The sequence below is a fragment of the Glandiceps talaboti genome, chromosome 19, assembly GCF_964340395.1.
Source record: "Glandiceps talaboti chromosome 19, keGlaTala1.1, whole genome shotgun sequence".
Lineage (NCBI taxonomy): Eukaryota > Metazoa > Hemichordata > Enteropneusta > Spengelidae > Glandiceps > Glandiceps talaboti.
Genome location: NC_135567.1, coordinates 12,671,577 through 12,687,324, shown reverse-complemented (window position 1 = coordinate 12,687,324; position 15,748 = coordinate 12,671,577). Strand labels below are relative to the sequence as shown.

At 38.1% G+C, this 15,748-nt stretch overlaps 2 protein-coding genes across 2 annotated transcripts in view; both read right to left on the bottom strand.

The window, feature by feature from the left end:
- The window catches only part of LOC144450002 (uncharacterized), a gene marked incomplete at its 3' end in the record, with an annotated part of 68,285 nt that extends 65,312 nt beyond the window's left edge, over positions 1-2,973 (bottom strand). The window contains exons 1-4 of the mRNA XM_078140568.1: positions 2,970-2,973; positions 2,578-2,745; positions 1,371-1,538; positions 237-404 (exon numbers count right to left, since the gene is read on the bottom strand). Of these exons, the coding sequence (XP_077996694.1) occupies positions 237-404; positions 1,371-1,538; positions 2,578-2,745; positions 2,970-2,973 (508 nt within the window). The remainder of the gene's footprint in view (positions 1-236; positions 405-1,370; positions 1,539-2,577; positions 2,746-2,969) is intronic.
- LOC144450190 (zonadhesin-like) overlaps positions 2,631-15,748 on the bottom strand; it is a 33,329-nt gene continuing 20,211 nt past the window's right edge. Inside the window, exons 10-14 of the mRNA XM_078140773.1 lie at positions 6,894-7,061; positions 5,880-6,047; positions 4,823-4,990; positions 3,711-3,877; positions 2,631-2,745 (exon numbers count right to left, since the gene is read on the bottom strand). Of these exons, the coding sequence (XP_077996899.1) occupies positions 3,807-3,877; positions 4,823-4,990; positions 5,880-6,047; positions 6,894-7,061 (575 nt within the window). The 3' untranslated portion in view covers positions 2,631-2,745; positions 3,711-3,806. The remainder of the gene's footprint in view (positions 2,746-3,710; positions 3,878-4,822; positions 4,991-5,879; positions 6,048-6,893; positions 7,062-15,748) is intronic.

The window sequence follows — 15,748 nt, the reverse complement described above, 5'->3', positions numbered from 1 at the left end:
CAGTCAAACAGACAGTCACAGACACAGACAGAGCAGAGCGAGACAGAGAGAGTAATACAAAGACAGATAAGACTGAGACATAGTTAGATAGTTATACATAGAGACATAGACACAGACAGAGAGAGACATGGACATACAGATACACTATCTCATTTAAGATTAAAAAGACAAAAACATTGAGACAAAAGGAGAGACAATGAGAAACGTTTATAATATATAACGTTTTAGACATTTACCTGCAGGACATGATGGCACTGGTCCACTCCAAACACCATTGGTACATGTGATTGGTGAAATACCACTCAATGAATAACCAGTATTACATATTATCTCTACACTTGTACCACTTGTGACGTCAGTAGTTGATAAAACTCCATTGGCTGGCTCAGTAAGTGAATCGCAATCTGTAAGATAAATTCAGATAGTCAATTATTATTAGTTGGAGGTGAAATGGTCTCATCATTTATATGAATATTAAGATGAAGTTACTGACAAATTCCCTATAGCATTTATTAACAACAAATAATACTAAAAGATATTGCTCAGAGTAAAGTTTGGAGGACTAAGTATTTTAATCAATATTCCAAAGCTCTATTCAGGTTTACAGAAGAGACAACAAAAATCTTACCCATAAAATCTCATAAAATGGGTTGAGTTCAGTGACGAAATTGTAATATTCAAAGAAGATAGCATCATTTTATCTTTTCGAAAGTGAGTATTGGCATGAAAGAGAGAGAGAGAGAGAGAGAGAGAGAGAGAGAGAGAGAGAGAGAGAGAGAGAGAGAGAGAGAGAGAGAGAGAGAGAGAGAGAGAGAGAGAGACGGACGGACGGACGGACGGACGGACAGACAGACAGATAGACAGACAGACAGACAGACAGACAACAGAGACGGAGAGACATACAGACAGGCAGACAGACAGACAGACAGACAGACAGACAGACAGACAGATAGATAGACAGAGAGACGGAGAGAGAGACAGACAGGCAGACAGACAGGCAGGCAGACAGACAGACAAACATTCAGACAGACAGACAGACAGACAGACAGACAGACAGACAGACAGACAGACAGACAGACAGACAGACAGACAGACTGACTGAGATAGACAGACAATGATAGAGACAGAGACAGAGACAGTCAAACAGACAGTCACAGATACAGACAGAGGAGAGCGAGACAGAGAGAGTAATACAAAGACAGATAAGACTGAGACATAGTTAGATAGTTATACATAGACAAAGACAGAGACAGAGAAAGATATTGAGAGACAAATACACTATCTCATTTAAGATTAAAGAGACAAAAAAGTTGAAACAAAAGGAGAGACAATGAGAAACGTTTATAATATATAACGTTTTAGACATTTACCTGCAGGACATGATGGTACTGGTCCACTCCAAACACCATTCGTACATGTGATTGGTGAAATACCACTTAATGTATAACCAGTATTACATGTTATCTCTACACTTGTACCACTTGTGACGTCAGTAGTTGAAAAAACTCCATTGGCTGGCTCAGTAAGTGAATCGCAATCTGTAAGATAAATTCAGATAGTCAATTATTATTAGTTGGAGGTGAAATGGTCTCATCATTTATATGAATGTTATGATGAAGTTACTGACAAATTCCCTATATCATTTATTGACAACAAATAATACTAAAAGATATTGCTCAGAGTAAAGTTTGGAGGACTAAGTATTTTAATCAATATCCCAAATCTCTATTCAGGTTTACAGAAGAGACAACAAAAATCTTACCCATAAAATCTCATAAAATGGGTTGAGTTCAGTGACGAAATTGTAATATTCAAAGAAGATAGCATAATTTTATCTTTTCGAAAGTGAGTAGTGGCATGAAAGAGAGAGAGAGAGAGAGAGAGAGAGAGAGAGAGAGAGAGAGAGAGAGAGAGAGAGGGACAGAGACAGAGAGAGAGACAGAGAGAGACAGAGAGACAGAGAGACAGAGAGAGAGAGAGAGAGGAGAGAGAGAGAGAGAGAGAGAGAGAGAGAGACAGACAGACAGACAGACAGACAGACAGACAGACAGACAGACAGACAGACAGACAAATAGACAGACAGACAGATAGACAGACAGACAGACAGACAGACAAACTGAGACGGGAGAGACATACAGACAGGCAGACAGACAGACAGACAGACAGACAGACAGACAGACAGACAGACAGATAGATAGACAGAGAGACGGAGAGAGAGACAGACAGGCAGACAGACAGGCAGGCAGACAGACAGACAAACATTCAGACAGACAGACAGACAGACAGACAGACAGACAGACAGACTGACTGAGATAGACAGACAATGATAGAGACAGAGACAGAGACAGTCAAACAGACAGTCACAGATACAGACAGAGGAGAGCGAGACAGAGAGTAATACAAAGACAGATAAGACTGAGACATAGTTAGATAGTTATACATAGACAAAGACAGAGCCAGAGAAAGATATTGAGAGACAAATACACTATCTCATTTAAGATTAAAGAGACAAAAAAGTTGAAACAAAAGGAGAGACAATGAGAAACGTTTATAATATATAACGTTTTAGACATTTACCTGCAGGACATGATGGTACTGGTCCACTCCAAACACCATTCGTACATGTGATTGGTGAAATACCACTTAATGTATAACCAGTATTACATGTTATCTCTACACTTGTACCACTTGTGACGTCAGTAGTTGAAAAAACTCCATTGGCTGGCTCAGTAAGTGAATCGCAATCTGTAAGATAAATTCAGATAGTCAATTATTATTAGTTGGAGGTGAAATGGTCTCATCATTTATATGAATGTTATGATGAAGTTACTGACAAATTCCCTATATCATTTATTGACAACAAATAATACTAAAAGATATTGCTCAGAGTAAAGTTTGGAGGACTAAGTATTTTAATCAATATCCCAAAGCTCTATTCAGGTTTACAGAAGAGACAACAAAAATCTTACCCATAAAATCTCATAAAATGGGTTGAGTTCAGTGACGAAATTGTAATATTCAAAGAAGATAGCATCATTTTATCTTTTCGAAAGTGAGTAGTGGCATGAAAGAGAGAGAGAGAGAGAGAGAGAGAGAGAGAGAGAGAGAGAGAGAGAGAGAGAGAGAGAGAGAGAGAGAGAGAGAGAGAGAGAGAGACAGAGAGAGACAGAGAGAGAGGGACAGAGACAGAGAGAGAGACAGAGAGAGACAGAGAGAGAGAGAGAGAGAGAGAGAGAGAGAGAGAGAGAGAGAGAGAGAGAGAGAGACAGAGAGAGAGAGAGAGAGAGAGAGAGAGAGACAGACAGACAGACAGACAGACAGACAGACAGACAGACAGACAGAGATGGGGAGAGAGACAGACAGGCAGACAGACAGACAGACAAACGGACAAACAGACAGAAAGACAGACAGACAGACAAATAGATAGACAGACTGAGATAGACAGACAATGATACAGACAGAGACAGAGACAGAGACAGTCAAACAGACAGTCACAGACACAGACAGAGGAGAGCGAGACAGAGAGAGTAATACAAAGACAGATAAGACTGAGACATAGTTAGATAGTTATATATAGACAAAGACAGAGACAGAGAGAGACATAGAGAGACAGATACACTATCTCATTTAAGATTAAAGAGACAAAAAAGTTGAGACAAAAGGAGAGACAATGAGAAATGTTTATAATATATAATGTTTTAGACATTTACCTGCAGGACATGATGGCACTGGTCCACTCCAAACACCATTGGTACATGTGATTGGTGAAATACCACTCAATGAATAACCAGTATTACATGTTATCTCTACACCTGTACCACTTGTGACGTCAGTAGTTGAAAAACTCCATTGGCTGGCTCAGTAAGTGAATCGCAATCTGTAAGATAAAATTCAGATAGTCAATTATTATTAGTTGGAGGTGAAATGGTCTCAACTTTTATATGAATGTTATGATGAAGTTACTGACAAATTCCCTATATCATTTATTGACAACAAATAATACTAAAAGATATTGCTCAGAGTAAAGTTTGCAGGACTAAGTATTTTAATCAATATCCCAAAGCTCTATTCAGGTTTATAGAAGAGACAACACAAATCTTACCCATAAAATCTCATAAAATGGGTTGAGTTCAAAGACGAAATTGTAATATTCAAAGAAGATAGCATCATTTTATCTTTTCGAAAGTGAGTATTGGCATGAAAGAGAGAGAGAGAGAGAGAGAGAGAGAGAGAGAGAGAGAGAGAGAGAGAGAGAGAGAGAGAGAGAGAGAGAGAGAGAGAGAGAGGAGAGAGAGAGAGAGAGAAGAGAGAGAGAGAAAAGAGAGAGAGAGAGAGAGAGAGAGAAAGAGATAGAGAGAAAGAAAGAGAGAGAGAGAAAGAGACAGACAGACAGACAGACAGACAGACAGACAGACAGACAGACAGACAGACAGACAAACAGACAGGCAGACCGAGAGAGAGACGGAGAGAGAGAGACAGGCAGACAGACAGACAGACAGACAGACAGACAGACAGACAGACAGACAGACAGACAGACATACTGACTGAGATAGACAGACAATGATAGAGACAGAGACAGACACAGAGGCAGTCAAACAGACAGTCACAGACACAGACAGAGGAGAGCGAGACAGAGAGAGTAATACAAAGACAGATAAGACTGAGACATAGTTAGATAGTTATACATAGACAAAGACAGAGACAGAGAAAGACATAGAGAGACAAATACACTATCTCATTTAAGATTAAAGAGACAAAAAAGTTGAGACAAAAGGAGAGACAATGAGAAACGTTTATAATATATAACGTTTGAGACATTTACCTGCAGGACATGATGGCACTGGTCCACTCCAAACACCATTGGTACATGTGATTGGTGAAATACCACTCAATGAATAGCCAGTATTACATGTTATCTCTACACTTGTACCACTCGTGACGTCAGTAGTTGAAAAAACTCCATTGGCTGGATCAGTTAGTGAATCGCAATCTGTATGATAAATTCAGATAGTCAATTATTATTAGTTGGAGGTGAATTGGTCTCATCATTTATATGAATGTTATGATGAAGTTACTGACAAATTCCCTATATCATTTATTGACAACAAATAATACTAAAAGATATTGCTCAGAGTAAAGTTTGGAGGACTAAGCATTTTAATCAATATCCCAAAGCTCTATTCAGGTTTACAGAAGAGACAACACAAATCTTACCCATAAAATCTAATAAAATGGGTTGAGTTCAGTGACGAAATTGTAATATTCAAATAAGATAGCATCATTTTTTCTTTTCGAAAGTGAGTATTGGCATGAAAGAGAGAGAGAGAGAGAGAGAGAGAGAGAGAGAGAGAGAGAGAGAGAGAGAGAGAGAGAGAGAGAGAGAGAGAGAGAGAGAGAGAGAGAGAGAGAGAGAGAGAGAGAGAGAGAGAGAGAGAGACAGACAGACAGACAGACAGACAGACAGACAGACAGACAGACAGACAGACAGACAGACAAACAGGCAGACCGAGAGATAGACGGAGAGAGAGACAGACAGGCAGACAGTAGGACAGACAAACAGACAGACAGACAGACAGACAGGCAGACAGACAGACAGACAGACTGAGATAGACAGACAGTGATACAGACAGAGACAGAGACAGAGACAGTCAAACAGACAGTCACAGACACAGACAGAGGAGAGCGAGACAGAGAGAGTAATACAAAGACAGATAAGACTGAGACATAGTTAGATAGTTATACATAGACAAAGACAGAGACAGATCGAGACATAGAGAGACAGATACACTATCTCATTTAAGATTAAAGAGACAAAAAAGTTGAGACAAAAGGAGAGACAATGAGAAACGTTTATAATATATAACGTTTAATACATTTACCTGCAGGACATGATGGCACTGGTCCACTCCAATCACCATCATTACATGTGATTGGTGAAATACCACTCAATGAATAACCAGTATTACATGTTATCTCTACACTTGTACCACTCGTGACGTCAGTAGTTAAAAAAACTCCATTGGCTGGATCAGTTAGTGTATCGCAATCTGTAAGATAAATTCAGATAGTCAATTATTATTAGTTGGAGGTGAATTGGTCTCATCATTTATATGAATGTTAAGATGAAGTTACTGACAAATTCCCTATAGCATTTATTGACAACAAATAATACTAAAAGATATTGCTCAGAGTAAAGTTTGGAGGACTAAGTATTTTAATCAATATCCCAAAGCTCTATTCAGGTTTACAGAAGAGACAACAAAAATCTTACCCATAAAATCTCATAAAATGGGTTGAGTTCAGTGACGAAATTGTAATATTCAAAGAAGATAGCATCATTTTATCTTTTCGAAAGTGAGTATTGGCATGAAAGAGAGAGAGAGAGAGAGAGAGAGAGAGAGAGAGAGAGAGAGAGAGAGAGAGAGAGAGAGAGAGAGAGAGAGAGAGAGAGAGAGAGAGACAGACAGACAGACAGACAGACAGACAGACAGACAGACAGACAGACAGACAGACAGACAGGCAGACCGAGAGAGAGTGACGGAGAGAGAGACAGACAGGCAGACAGACAGACAAACGACAGACAGACAGACAGACAGACAGACAGACAGACTGACTGAGATAGACAGACAATGATAGAGACAGAGACAGAGACAGAGACAGTCAAACAGACAGTCACAGACACAGACAGAGGAGAGCGAGACAGAGAGAGTAATACAAAGACAGATAAGACTGAGACATAGTTAGATAGTTATACATATAGACAAAGACAGAAACAGAGAGAGACATAGAGAGACAGATACACTATCTCATTTAAGATTAAAGAGACAAAAAAGTTGAGACAAAAGGAGAGACAATGAGAAAGGTTTATAATATATAACGTTTTAGACATTTACCTGCAGGACATGATGGCACTGGTCCACTCCAAACACCATTGGTACATGTGATTGGTGAAATACCACTCAATGAATAACCAGTATTACATGTTATCTCTACACTTGTACCACTTGTGACGTCAGTAGTTGATAAAACTCCATTGGCTGGATCAGTTAGTGAATCGCAATCTGTAAGATAAATTCAGATAGTCAATTATTATTAGTTGGAGGTGAATTGGTCTCATCATTTATATGAATGTTATGATGAAGTTACTGACAAATTCCCTATGAGACTATTTTACAAAGGATGTGGATTACACATCCATAAGGACCGATTGCTACTGCTTGGGAGGAGACACACCAAAAGCTGAAAGCTGAAAATAAGACCAAATGTAGAAGGCTATTTAGAGGCATAAAATATCGAAACCACATACATAATTTAAAGATTTACAATGCTTGAATATGGTATTAAGCTACCAGAATTGAGAGACAATTATACTATGCAGTACATATCATCTGACTATGAAGTGTATTTTTTATGTGGCAAAGCTGAAGTTTAATTTGGTTCAATCATTTTGATGACCCTATGACTTCTCAGCTCCCTTTCCATTGTCTTATATATTGCTAATTCCTTTAGTGCACGTTGGATATGCAACAGCTTAGTTTAATCTCAATTCACTATTCTATGCATCATTAGAGGTAAGTAAACCACTGTATAACATATTATATAATTTGAAATTGACTCAAATGTATATAGAAAATATCGCCTGAAATAATTTTTAATTTGTTCTGGTCTCGCCTAATTTGTAATATAACAAATTGTGATTTGTACAAGTTAGGATCAGTTAGGTGCCTATGTGATGTAAACTGCTGCAATGAATAGACATTGAACTTATAGAAAACATTAGCACACCAGTTGCCAATGATAAAACATACTAGACGTGCAGCCTCCTTTGAGCGTGGCGCTCTTGCTGCTCAAAGTAATATCAGATCATGTGATACCGAAAACCTATTGACCAAATTTGATTCTGTATTTACGCAAGTCACACGTTTGCATTTGGTAGTTGCCCATGTTGTGATCTTAGATGAAATAACGGATGGCCAGTTTGTGTAACATTTAAGGGCTTTGATTTTTCAAGTTAGCGATTTTGGTTTAGTTATTTGTTACTAATATTTGAAAATAATGTGAATTTGGTTGTTTAGATGGGATGAATGTTTGGTTGGTTGGTTGGTTGGTTAGTTGGTTGGTTGGTTGGTTGGTTGGTTGGTTGGTTGGTTGATTGATTGATTGCTTGGTTGGTTGGTTGGTTGGTTGGATGGATGGTTGGATGGGTGGGTGCTTCATCAACTCATCTATCCATGCCTCCCCCTATACATCCCTTCATCAGTCCATCCATCTGACCACCCAGCCAGCCACCGAGGCACAACACACACTTAGAGAGAAGATGAACAAGTACTTGTCCCTGGTGATACTGGCACAGTAGACAATGTACCAATTCATCGTCATTTAGTTCACAGTGCACTCGATGAAATTGGAATTGAGCTTGTTTTCCTTCGACTTACTCACCGAATTTTAATCCTAGGCCTGTTGAAAATCGCTTCAACAAACTTAAATTGTATTGAAGCGGGACTATTATAGGCAATTGCTTCATGAAAATGTACCGATAGCTGTGTATGACGCAGTCAATGAAATCACACCTCACAATGTATGTAATCTTTTATAGAAATATGGGCTATTTACAGATGGAAACTTACTAATCAACGCCAATGAATTAGAAACAAATGTTCAGATAAGAAAAACAACATTGTGTGGTTCAGATTAGAGTAGATGGGTAGGTGGATTTTTTATTTTATTTTAATTTGTTTGATCATGTGCGAGTGTCTGGTTCAGGTAGTTATGTTTTCCACGTGGTCTCTGTGTTACTGGTATCTTCCCATCAAATGTGCAATCATTATATATTGAAAGCATAGTTGATGTCAGTTTTTTGGCGTCAACTATTTCTCGCGAATCTTAACAAATTTGGCGATGTTATTAAAAATGTTGTCGACTACGTAAAAAAACAATTCTTATTTATAAAGTTCACTTCAGAATTGCCTCCACCACTATATGCACAATTCCCCCTTTGTCTGTATGATTTAATTAACAATATATACAAGATCTACTAGTGTGTTGCTGTATGCTGTCTAGAATGCAACTTTTAAACAAATTATGCAAGATATAGAAAGGTACACGATCTTTCCGATGGGGAGGGGGGAGGACACGAGGGACTCAAACCCAAGGTAAACGTAACGTTGGTGCGTTTATCGGTATCATTGAGTCAGTCAGTTGACTATAGTTTAACAATTGTAGTCGCGCTAGACGATAACATGTGGAAATATTAATACTATATTGCTGAGTCAGTTTTCCAGGGCCCCACGAATTTCGTAAATTGGGGAATTCTGTCATTTTGTCTGTCCATCCTTGCATTAAAATAACAGCTAAAACAACATCCAAAAGTCAGTTATGGTTTCCTTATAAAGATCATTGTGCAATAGTAAGGTATTTCGAACCCAATTCACAAATTTTATGTTTGATGTTGTTCTGCTTTATACAGATTTGAACTATATTATGATCTGAAAAAGTCACAGGAATGATCAAATCGGATGTTATTGTTTCTGTAATGTGCTTGCTAACATATAGACGATCTAGTCGTGCATATTCCGTTAGGTCCATGGCATGTATGACTGTGGTCATTTTCATGGTGCTGTCTCCAACAATCTGTCAGTTTGTATCTTAAAGAAGTCGTGACAGAACGTTTGAAGATTGTGTATGGTGTTCATGTTGACTATGTCTGTCAGTATCTGCTTGTAATGTACGTTAACACTGTGTAACGTGTTCCATCTCCTCTAGTATCATCTAGAATACATAGTTGATACTGACAGAATAAAGCAGAATCAATATAGAATCCATATACCCAGAATACTATGCTGGAAAACACAATGAATTCTAAATCTTGGTTCTGGTTTGGCTTGGAGATACACAATGTGTATACATGTCGATACAACGTAATCAATGTTCCCATGGCCACATACTAGACATCTATGGAGTACAGGAAGTGTCAAATCTGTAGGTTGGATTGTTTAAGTGTGTAAAAATGTTGCTGTGGAGGAGACATTTGTTTCTATATGACTGAACTTAGTTGAGATGTGAGTAACACCTGCAAGTATAGAACGATCAACATGTAATGTTCAAATCATGCAACAACCCAGGGCAAAGCTGTTTATTATTTTTAAATTACAATTGTTGTAGGAAATTTGTCTTGCTGGATAAATGTTAACCGGGTACCAAAATCATAACAACACTGAACAATGGAGTTATGATTGACCCCATCACAAAATATAGAACATGCAAAACAGATGTGTTACATATATAAACAGTAACAGCATGTACACTACTTCACAAAGTATAATGTGTTGAACTTCAAACACAATCCATATACAGCTTGTCTGCATTTTATCAATTTTAGGGCTTTCCATATGGACTCTGTATGTGAGCATATGTTTACACTTTAACAGATTCTACAAACTTTTGTTTGAAGTTCAAAGATTATGTCTTGTGTAGTAGAGCGCATGCTGTTACTGTTTATATCATTAAAAGTGATTCAAAATGCTCACATTCACTATTGCTATTTTGCTAGACAGCATGTTTGTGAAATATATACTGGTTTTAAAACTTTAAAAAAGCGTCTACAAACACCTTAAAATGACCTCTTTTCAGTCAGTTTCTTTTGGAAATACTTAAAGAGTTTTCGTGTATTTCCTGGTCCCACCTCGACTGCGAGATTTTGTGACGTCATAGGGAGACATGGTTAGCATGTAGCCTATGACAAGCGTAGTCAACAGGTGAATAAAACTCAACAGCATTGTGAAAAAAATTCATTGCTGGTGGTTGTAATAGCAATCAGTAAACAAAAACTGCAGTCAACATGTCTTATTAACCAACATTTAGTGATATTTACTCAGTAGCCACTTCCTGACTAATTGTCAGTGTCTGTGGGTATAAATGCTAAAATATTATGGCCCCATATTATGGCAAAATAAATTAAAATGGCTAGACTAGTTATACATAAACACTTGTAATGTCGCATCAAATGCTGTTGTCAAGTCAGCTGGACAGGTGACCACTGGAGGTGTTGAGTCTGAGAAAATACATTTATTATTTGTGTTTTAAAGTGTACATGCAAAGGTACATACTTTTTTTCGTAATTATGTTCATTTTTCCATAAAAATAAAGGAAATCGGGTTTGTAATTGTACAATATAATTCTAACACGAGAAATTGCGCGAAAAAATGAGGCACTCTTGGCTCAGCCACAGAGCACTCATCATTTGATGAAGCACTGCATGTTACTGAAGGTGCTATCCCAGAATTATCTGTGGCCGATTCACCACTAAATGCGACAACAGCTGTTGTACTTCCATTATCATACTCCACGATTAGATTGTCAGGACAAGTCACATTAGGCGGTATTGTATCTTAAATAACAATCGGATAAACATTTGTAATAATTGCCTACATTAACAATTACCATACTTCTCTGAAATGCCCACTGATACATTAGCAATTAAAGCAACATTCATACTTGTATACCAACTAATGCACTTGATCCAGCAGCCAGACAGCTCACCATGCCTCCCACCCTCACTGGGCAAAAAGTTGAATAGACATGAATCTACGTAAATTTACTGTATCTGCAGATCTCACATATACGCTTCGTGTACAGAAATCTACAAACACGTATACTAGACATTAAATCTACCGAAATCTACAGTTCCGTAGACTAAGCGTACACTTAAGTCTTTTGTTCCAGCTTCCAGTCTTGTTTTGCACACTGTATATTTTACGTATTCGTCACGTATACGTACATGTCGCCATTGTCGAATGTCTCTGCATGTGGAGTTGGAGGTATGTACAAAACTGACCAAGTACGGGCAGAGTTACGAGCTCAAGTACTAGTACGAGTGACGTCTGAACTCGTACTTTCCATATACGGGTGACGTCATACTCTTGTAGTTGGCCTAATTTTCGTTGAGTACGCAGAGGACTCACGCTTGTCGTATTCCGCGAGTACGTGGCGAATATCCGAATTGATGGGTCATCCGAATTCACTACGTGTCCCCCGAAAAAATCTATTGTTCTGATATCAAAGTAATGTTTCGGTAAAAAATTGAAGTTTGATGAATGACGATCGACTTGTGAATGAGCGCGGTTTGTCTTGGAGCTACAGTATGTATTGTTTGTAAACAATCACTGTCCACCACTTGAATGACGTAATGTTAATGACGTACGGTAAAACAAAAGACGATTACATTGAGTGCATTGGAACATGGACCCTCCACCTGGAGGGTCTATGATTGACACGATCACACCTTCAATAACATCTCAATAAAGTTGTTCTCCTGTTGACCGCCCGTTGTCTTTTGTATGGTTCAATAAAGATTTGAAATGATTGTGAAATGGTGAGAACGGCATGTCACACTCTGACAATAGTGGCGACTTTCAAACAACTTGTCGGCATGAGTGTAACGCAACCATCGATGATCGACTGTGATACCGAAAAGATGATTGTTGGTCAGAAGTGAAAGGAGTTTCGTTTCTTTTTCCAATAAAGATTTTCAAAGATGTAAAACTTTTTCAGCTTCGACCTACCTATAAATCTGCGATGTCTAGGAGGGAATCCTCACTCGATCGTGAAACTTAAGATAAAGCCGAAAACGATGTCCCGTGTGAACCAGTACCATTGCACGGCGAAGCGGCAGCTATGCTTTCTCCGTGTTTGTTATGGCTAGAGTCGCAGTCTGATTGTGAACCTACCCAGTTGTTATTGCTCCGTAGTTTACACAGAAAAGCAACAGACAGCCGTGCAATGAAACAGAAACCCCTGACTTCGTTTTTCTGAACTTTATTTTTTTTTTCTCATTGAGTGGCGGACACATCGTTTTATACACATTGATACAATTTGATTACATTTACATGTCAGTGAACACTATTTATAGATGCAACCTAGCTGCAATAATTGTAGCGTCTTGTTGCGGTTTTGTGGGTTTTTTCGTCTGTTTTGGTGACTTTCACGGCTACGGCAAATGTATCGCGTGATCAACGACCTTCGTTTTCAAAATTGTCTCGTCTCGCATGTTCGGCGGCCGTTTTTGACGGGGGAAAGGGCAGATCGGGCCGTCGATTGTGCTGCGGGGGATTCCTAAGAAGTGTTGCGGTTAGGAAATGTCAGATTTTCCGTAGGTAGGTCGATATTTTGGCGAAAATAGGGATTGATACGTGCGATGCAGATCCGCGCATCGCACCAGCTGATTGGAATTCCTGCAGTAGGAATTGTAGCGTTAGGTGCGGGTTAAACACAAAAACTTAAAAAGTCACCAAAACAGACGAAAAAACCCACAAAACCGCAACAAGACGCTACAATTATTGCAGCTAGATGCAACCATGACAACAGTGCGTTCTTATCAGCTGTCCCACGTCGTCGTCTTTCTTGTAAATACGTTATTTGATTTCTTCTACACATATTCAATTCATTTTCCTATTATATTCAACTCTTTATTTAGTTTTAGTATTAAATAAGTATAATTCATTAAAAAGGTTTCTATGCAGTACGGTGCGTTTCATTTGTCTGAGAGTGCATGTAACCATAGACCCTCCACCAACATAGACCCTCCGCCTAGGCGATCAGGCTAAACACGTTAACATGTACTACGAAGGTCAATTCAAGCTAAATAACGATGGTAAGATAGCAATGCACGATTAGCCGACATCTACATCGGATTTTAATCAGATTGGTACATTGTATATGACTTTGTGTTTGTATCTAGAAAAAACTCACGTGACAGTAAATACATCTGTTGACAAATGTATAGGAAATGTAGGAAATCGAAAGAATGCAAGGAAACATTTTGAGCAAGTTTTCAATTCTCAGAACTTTCGCTGAAAGTTTTTGATTTTCTATGAAAATGTATTTTTTTTTAATTAGTAGAAATGTGTACCTCTGTCTCTTATAGAACCAGGTCTAGGTTCCCTTGATGTGAAATTATCCTTACACGCATGTAAAGTAACAAACAAACCCCGTATAAGTGCACTTCTTTCCCGAGATATGTATATCAGATATTTCTGTAATATTGACGTGTTTTAGCCAATTGTATATGAAAGGGGTAAAGTAACACATGTATCTGTGATCGCGCAAGTCCACCCACCGCGAGATTTAGTCTACACTTTTATATTTCGCAATGAGTGGATTTGAGCGATCACGGAAACAAGTTTTATTTTACCCCTACATATATACATATCTCGGAAACGAGTGCCGGTGGTTGACGGTACGCTCTTATGACTTTGTTCATATCTGTCATGTTCTAAAATAAACTCAGTGTATGGACTGTTCTTGGACTAAATTTCAATATTAACGGGGTCAATGCTGACTCCTTTACATGTGTAATGTATTATAACACTACCAGACTATATAAACGAGTGACAACAGGGAAGACTTTCAATGTAAAATAAACGCGTTTTCGAGTTGACCAGCTAACATATATATATATATATATATATATATATATATATATATATATATATATATATATATATATATATATATATATATATATATATATATATATATATATATATATATATATATATACATATTTTGACTTTGGAATGACAATTTACTACGTAAACAGCAAGCCATGTTGCGAATCTTACATGCCAATCCAAGTGCCAGAAGTGGTAGTTACTGATGTCTTTCAATATTTGACTGCAGTAAAATCCTTTGCTACATACATACCTCTGTTTTGGTGACGTTTTAAGTTTTAGTGTTTAACCCGCACTTTTAAACACTAAAACTTAAAAAGTCACCAAAACAGACGAAAAAAACCCTCAAATCCGCAGCAAGACTCTACAATTATTGCAGCTATTAAACTACAATCCGTGTTATCACAGTGTGTAACAGCACATGTAAAACTTTTTTGATCGAAATTCTCATTTTTATGGGATGATATTGTCTGTATATATTGCGAAAGCATCATGTAACTCTTGCTATTATACTATGGAACGATTGCACGATGTCACACAAGGTCAATAAACGACCGGGAAAGGGGGGGGGGGCGGCGTCAATGCACGATTGTTGAACGTCATTTTCGAATTTCGAAATTTCTGGACAAAAGATACTGTAAAAGGGCGAGCTAAAATCCCTATACATACGTAGTGATCCGTGACCGCCACTTGTAATTTCATGTGTGGGTCTTTTTGCTATTCATGAGACAGCCACATTGTTTTCTATGATTCGTAACTGAGCCGTGGATGACTGGAAATATTAGTCGCGATTCATGAAATAGTCTCTAATGATCTATCACTTCTCATGGTTCTTTGATTCAGGCATGCACATCTGAATACAAGTGTTTTGGCCGTTGAACATTTTATAGAGGACATGAACTTGCACGCGTCTTCCCTGGCAAATGTAAAAAATAACCCCGTTTTTCATGTCAGATGGGGGGGGGGGGGGGGGGTTGTTGTTAATGACTGGGTGTTTATTACAAGATGGGCCTGGCAAGTCAGAAAGGATGTCTTTAATTTTTTAAAATTAAATTTGTGACTCAACATCGGGAGCAGTCGCAATATTATGTAAACTGAATTTACCTATAGTTAATTACCATAGGGCAAGAAATAGCAAGTTGATGTGTGTTTGCGATTCCCAAAAATATCTGGTTGTGTTTTTTGTTTGTTTTCAAATTTTATTACAGGGGAAATGTTTAACGAAATCCTATCTCCTCTCCCCTGTAGTAAATTCTGCCCATTCCATTATGTTACGAGCGTTTAAGTATTGGAGAAAATAT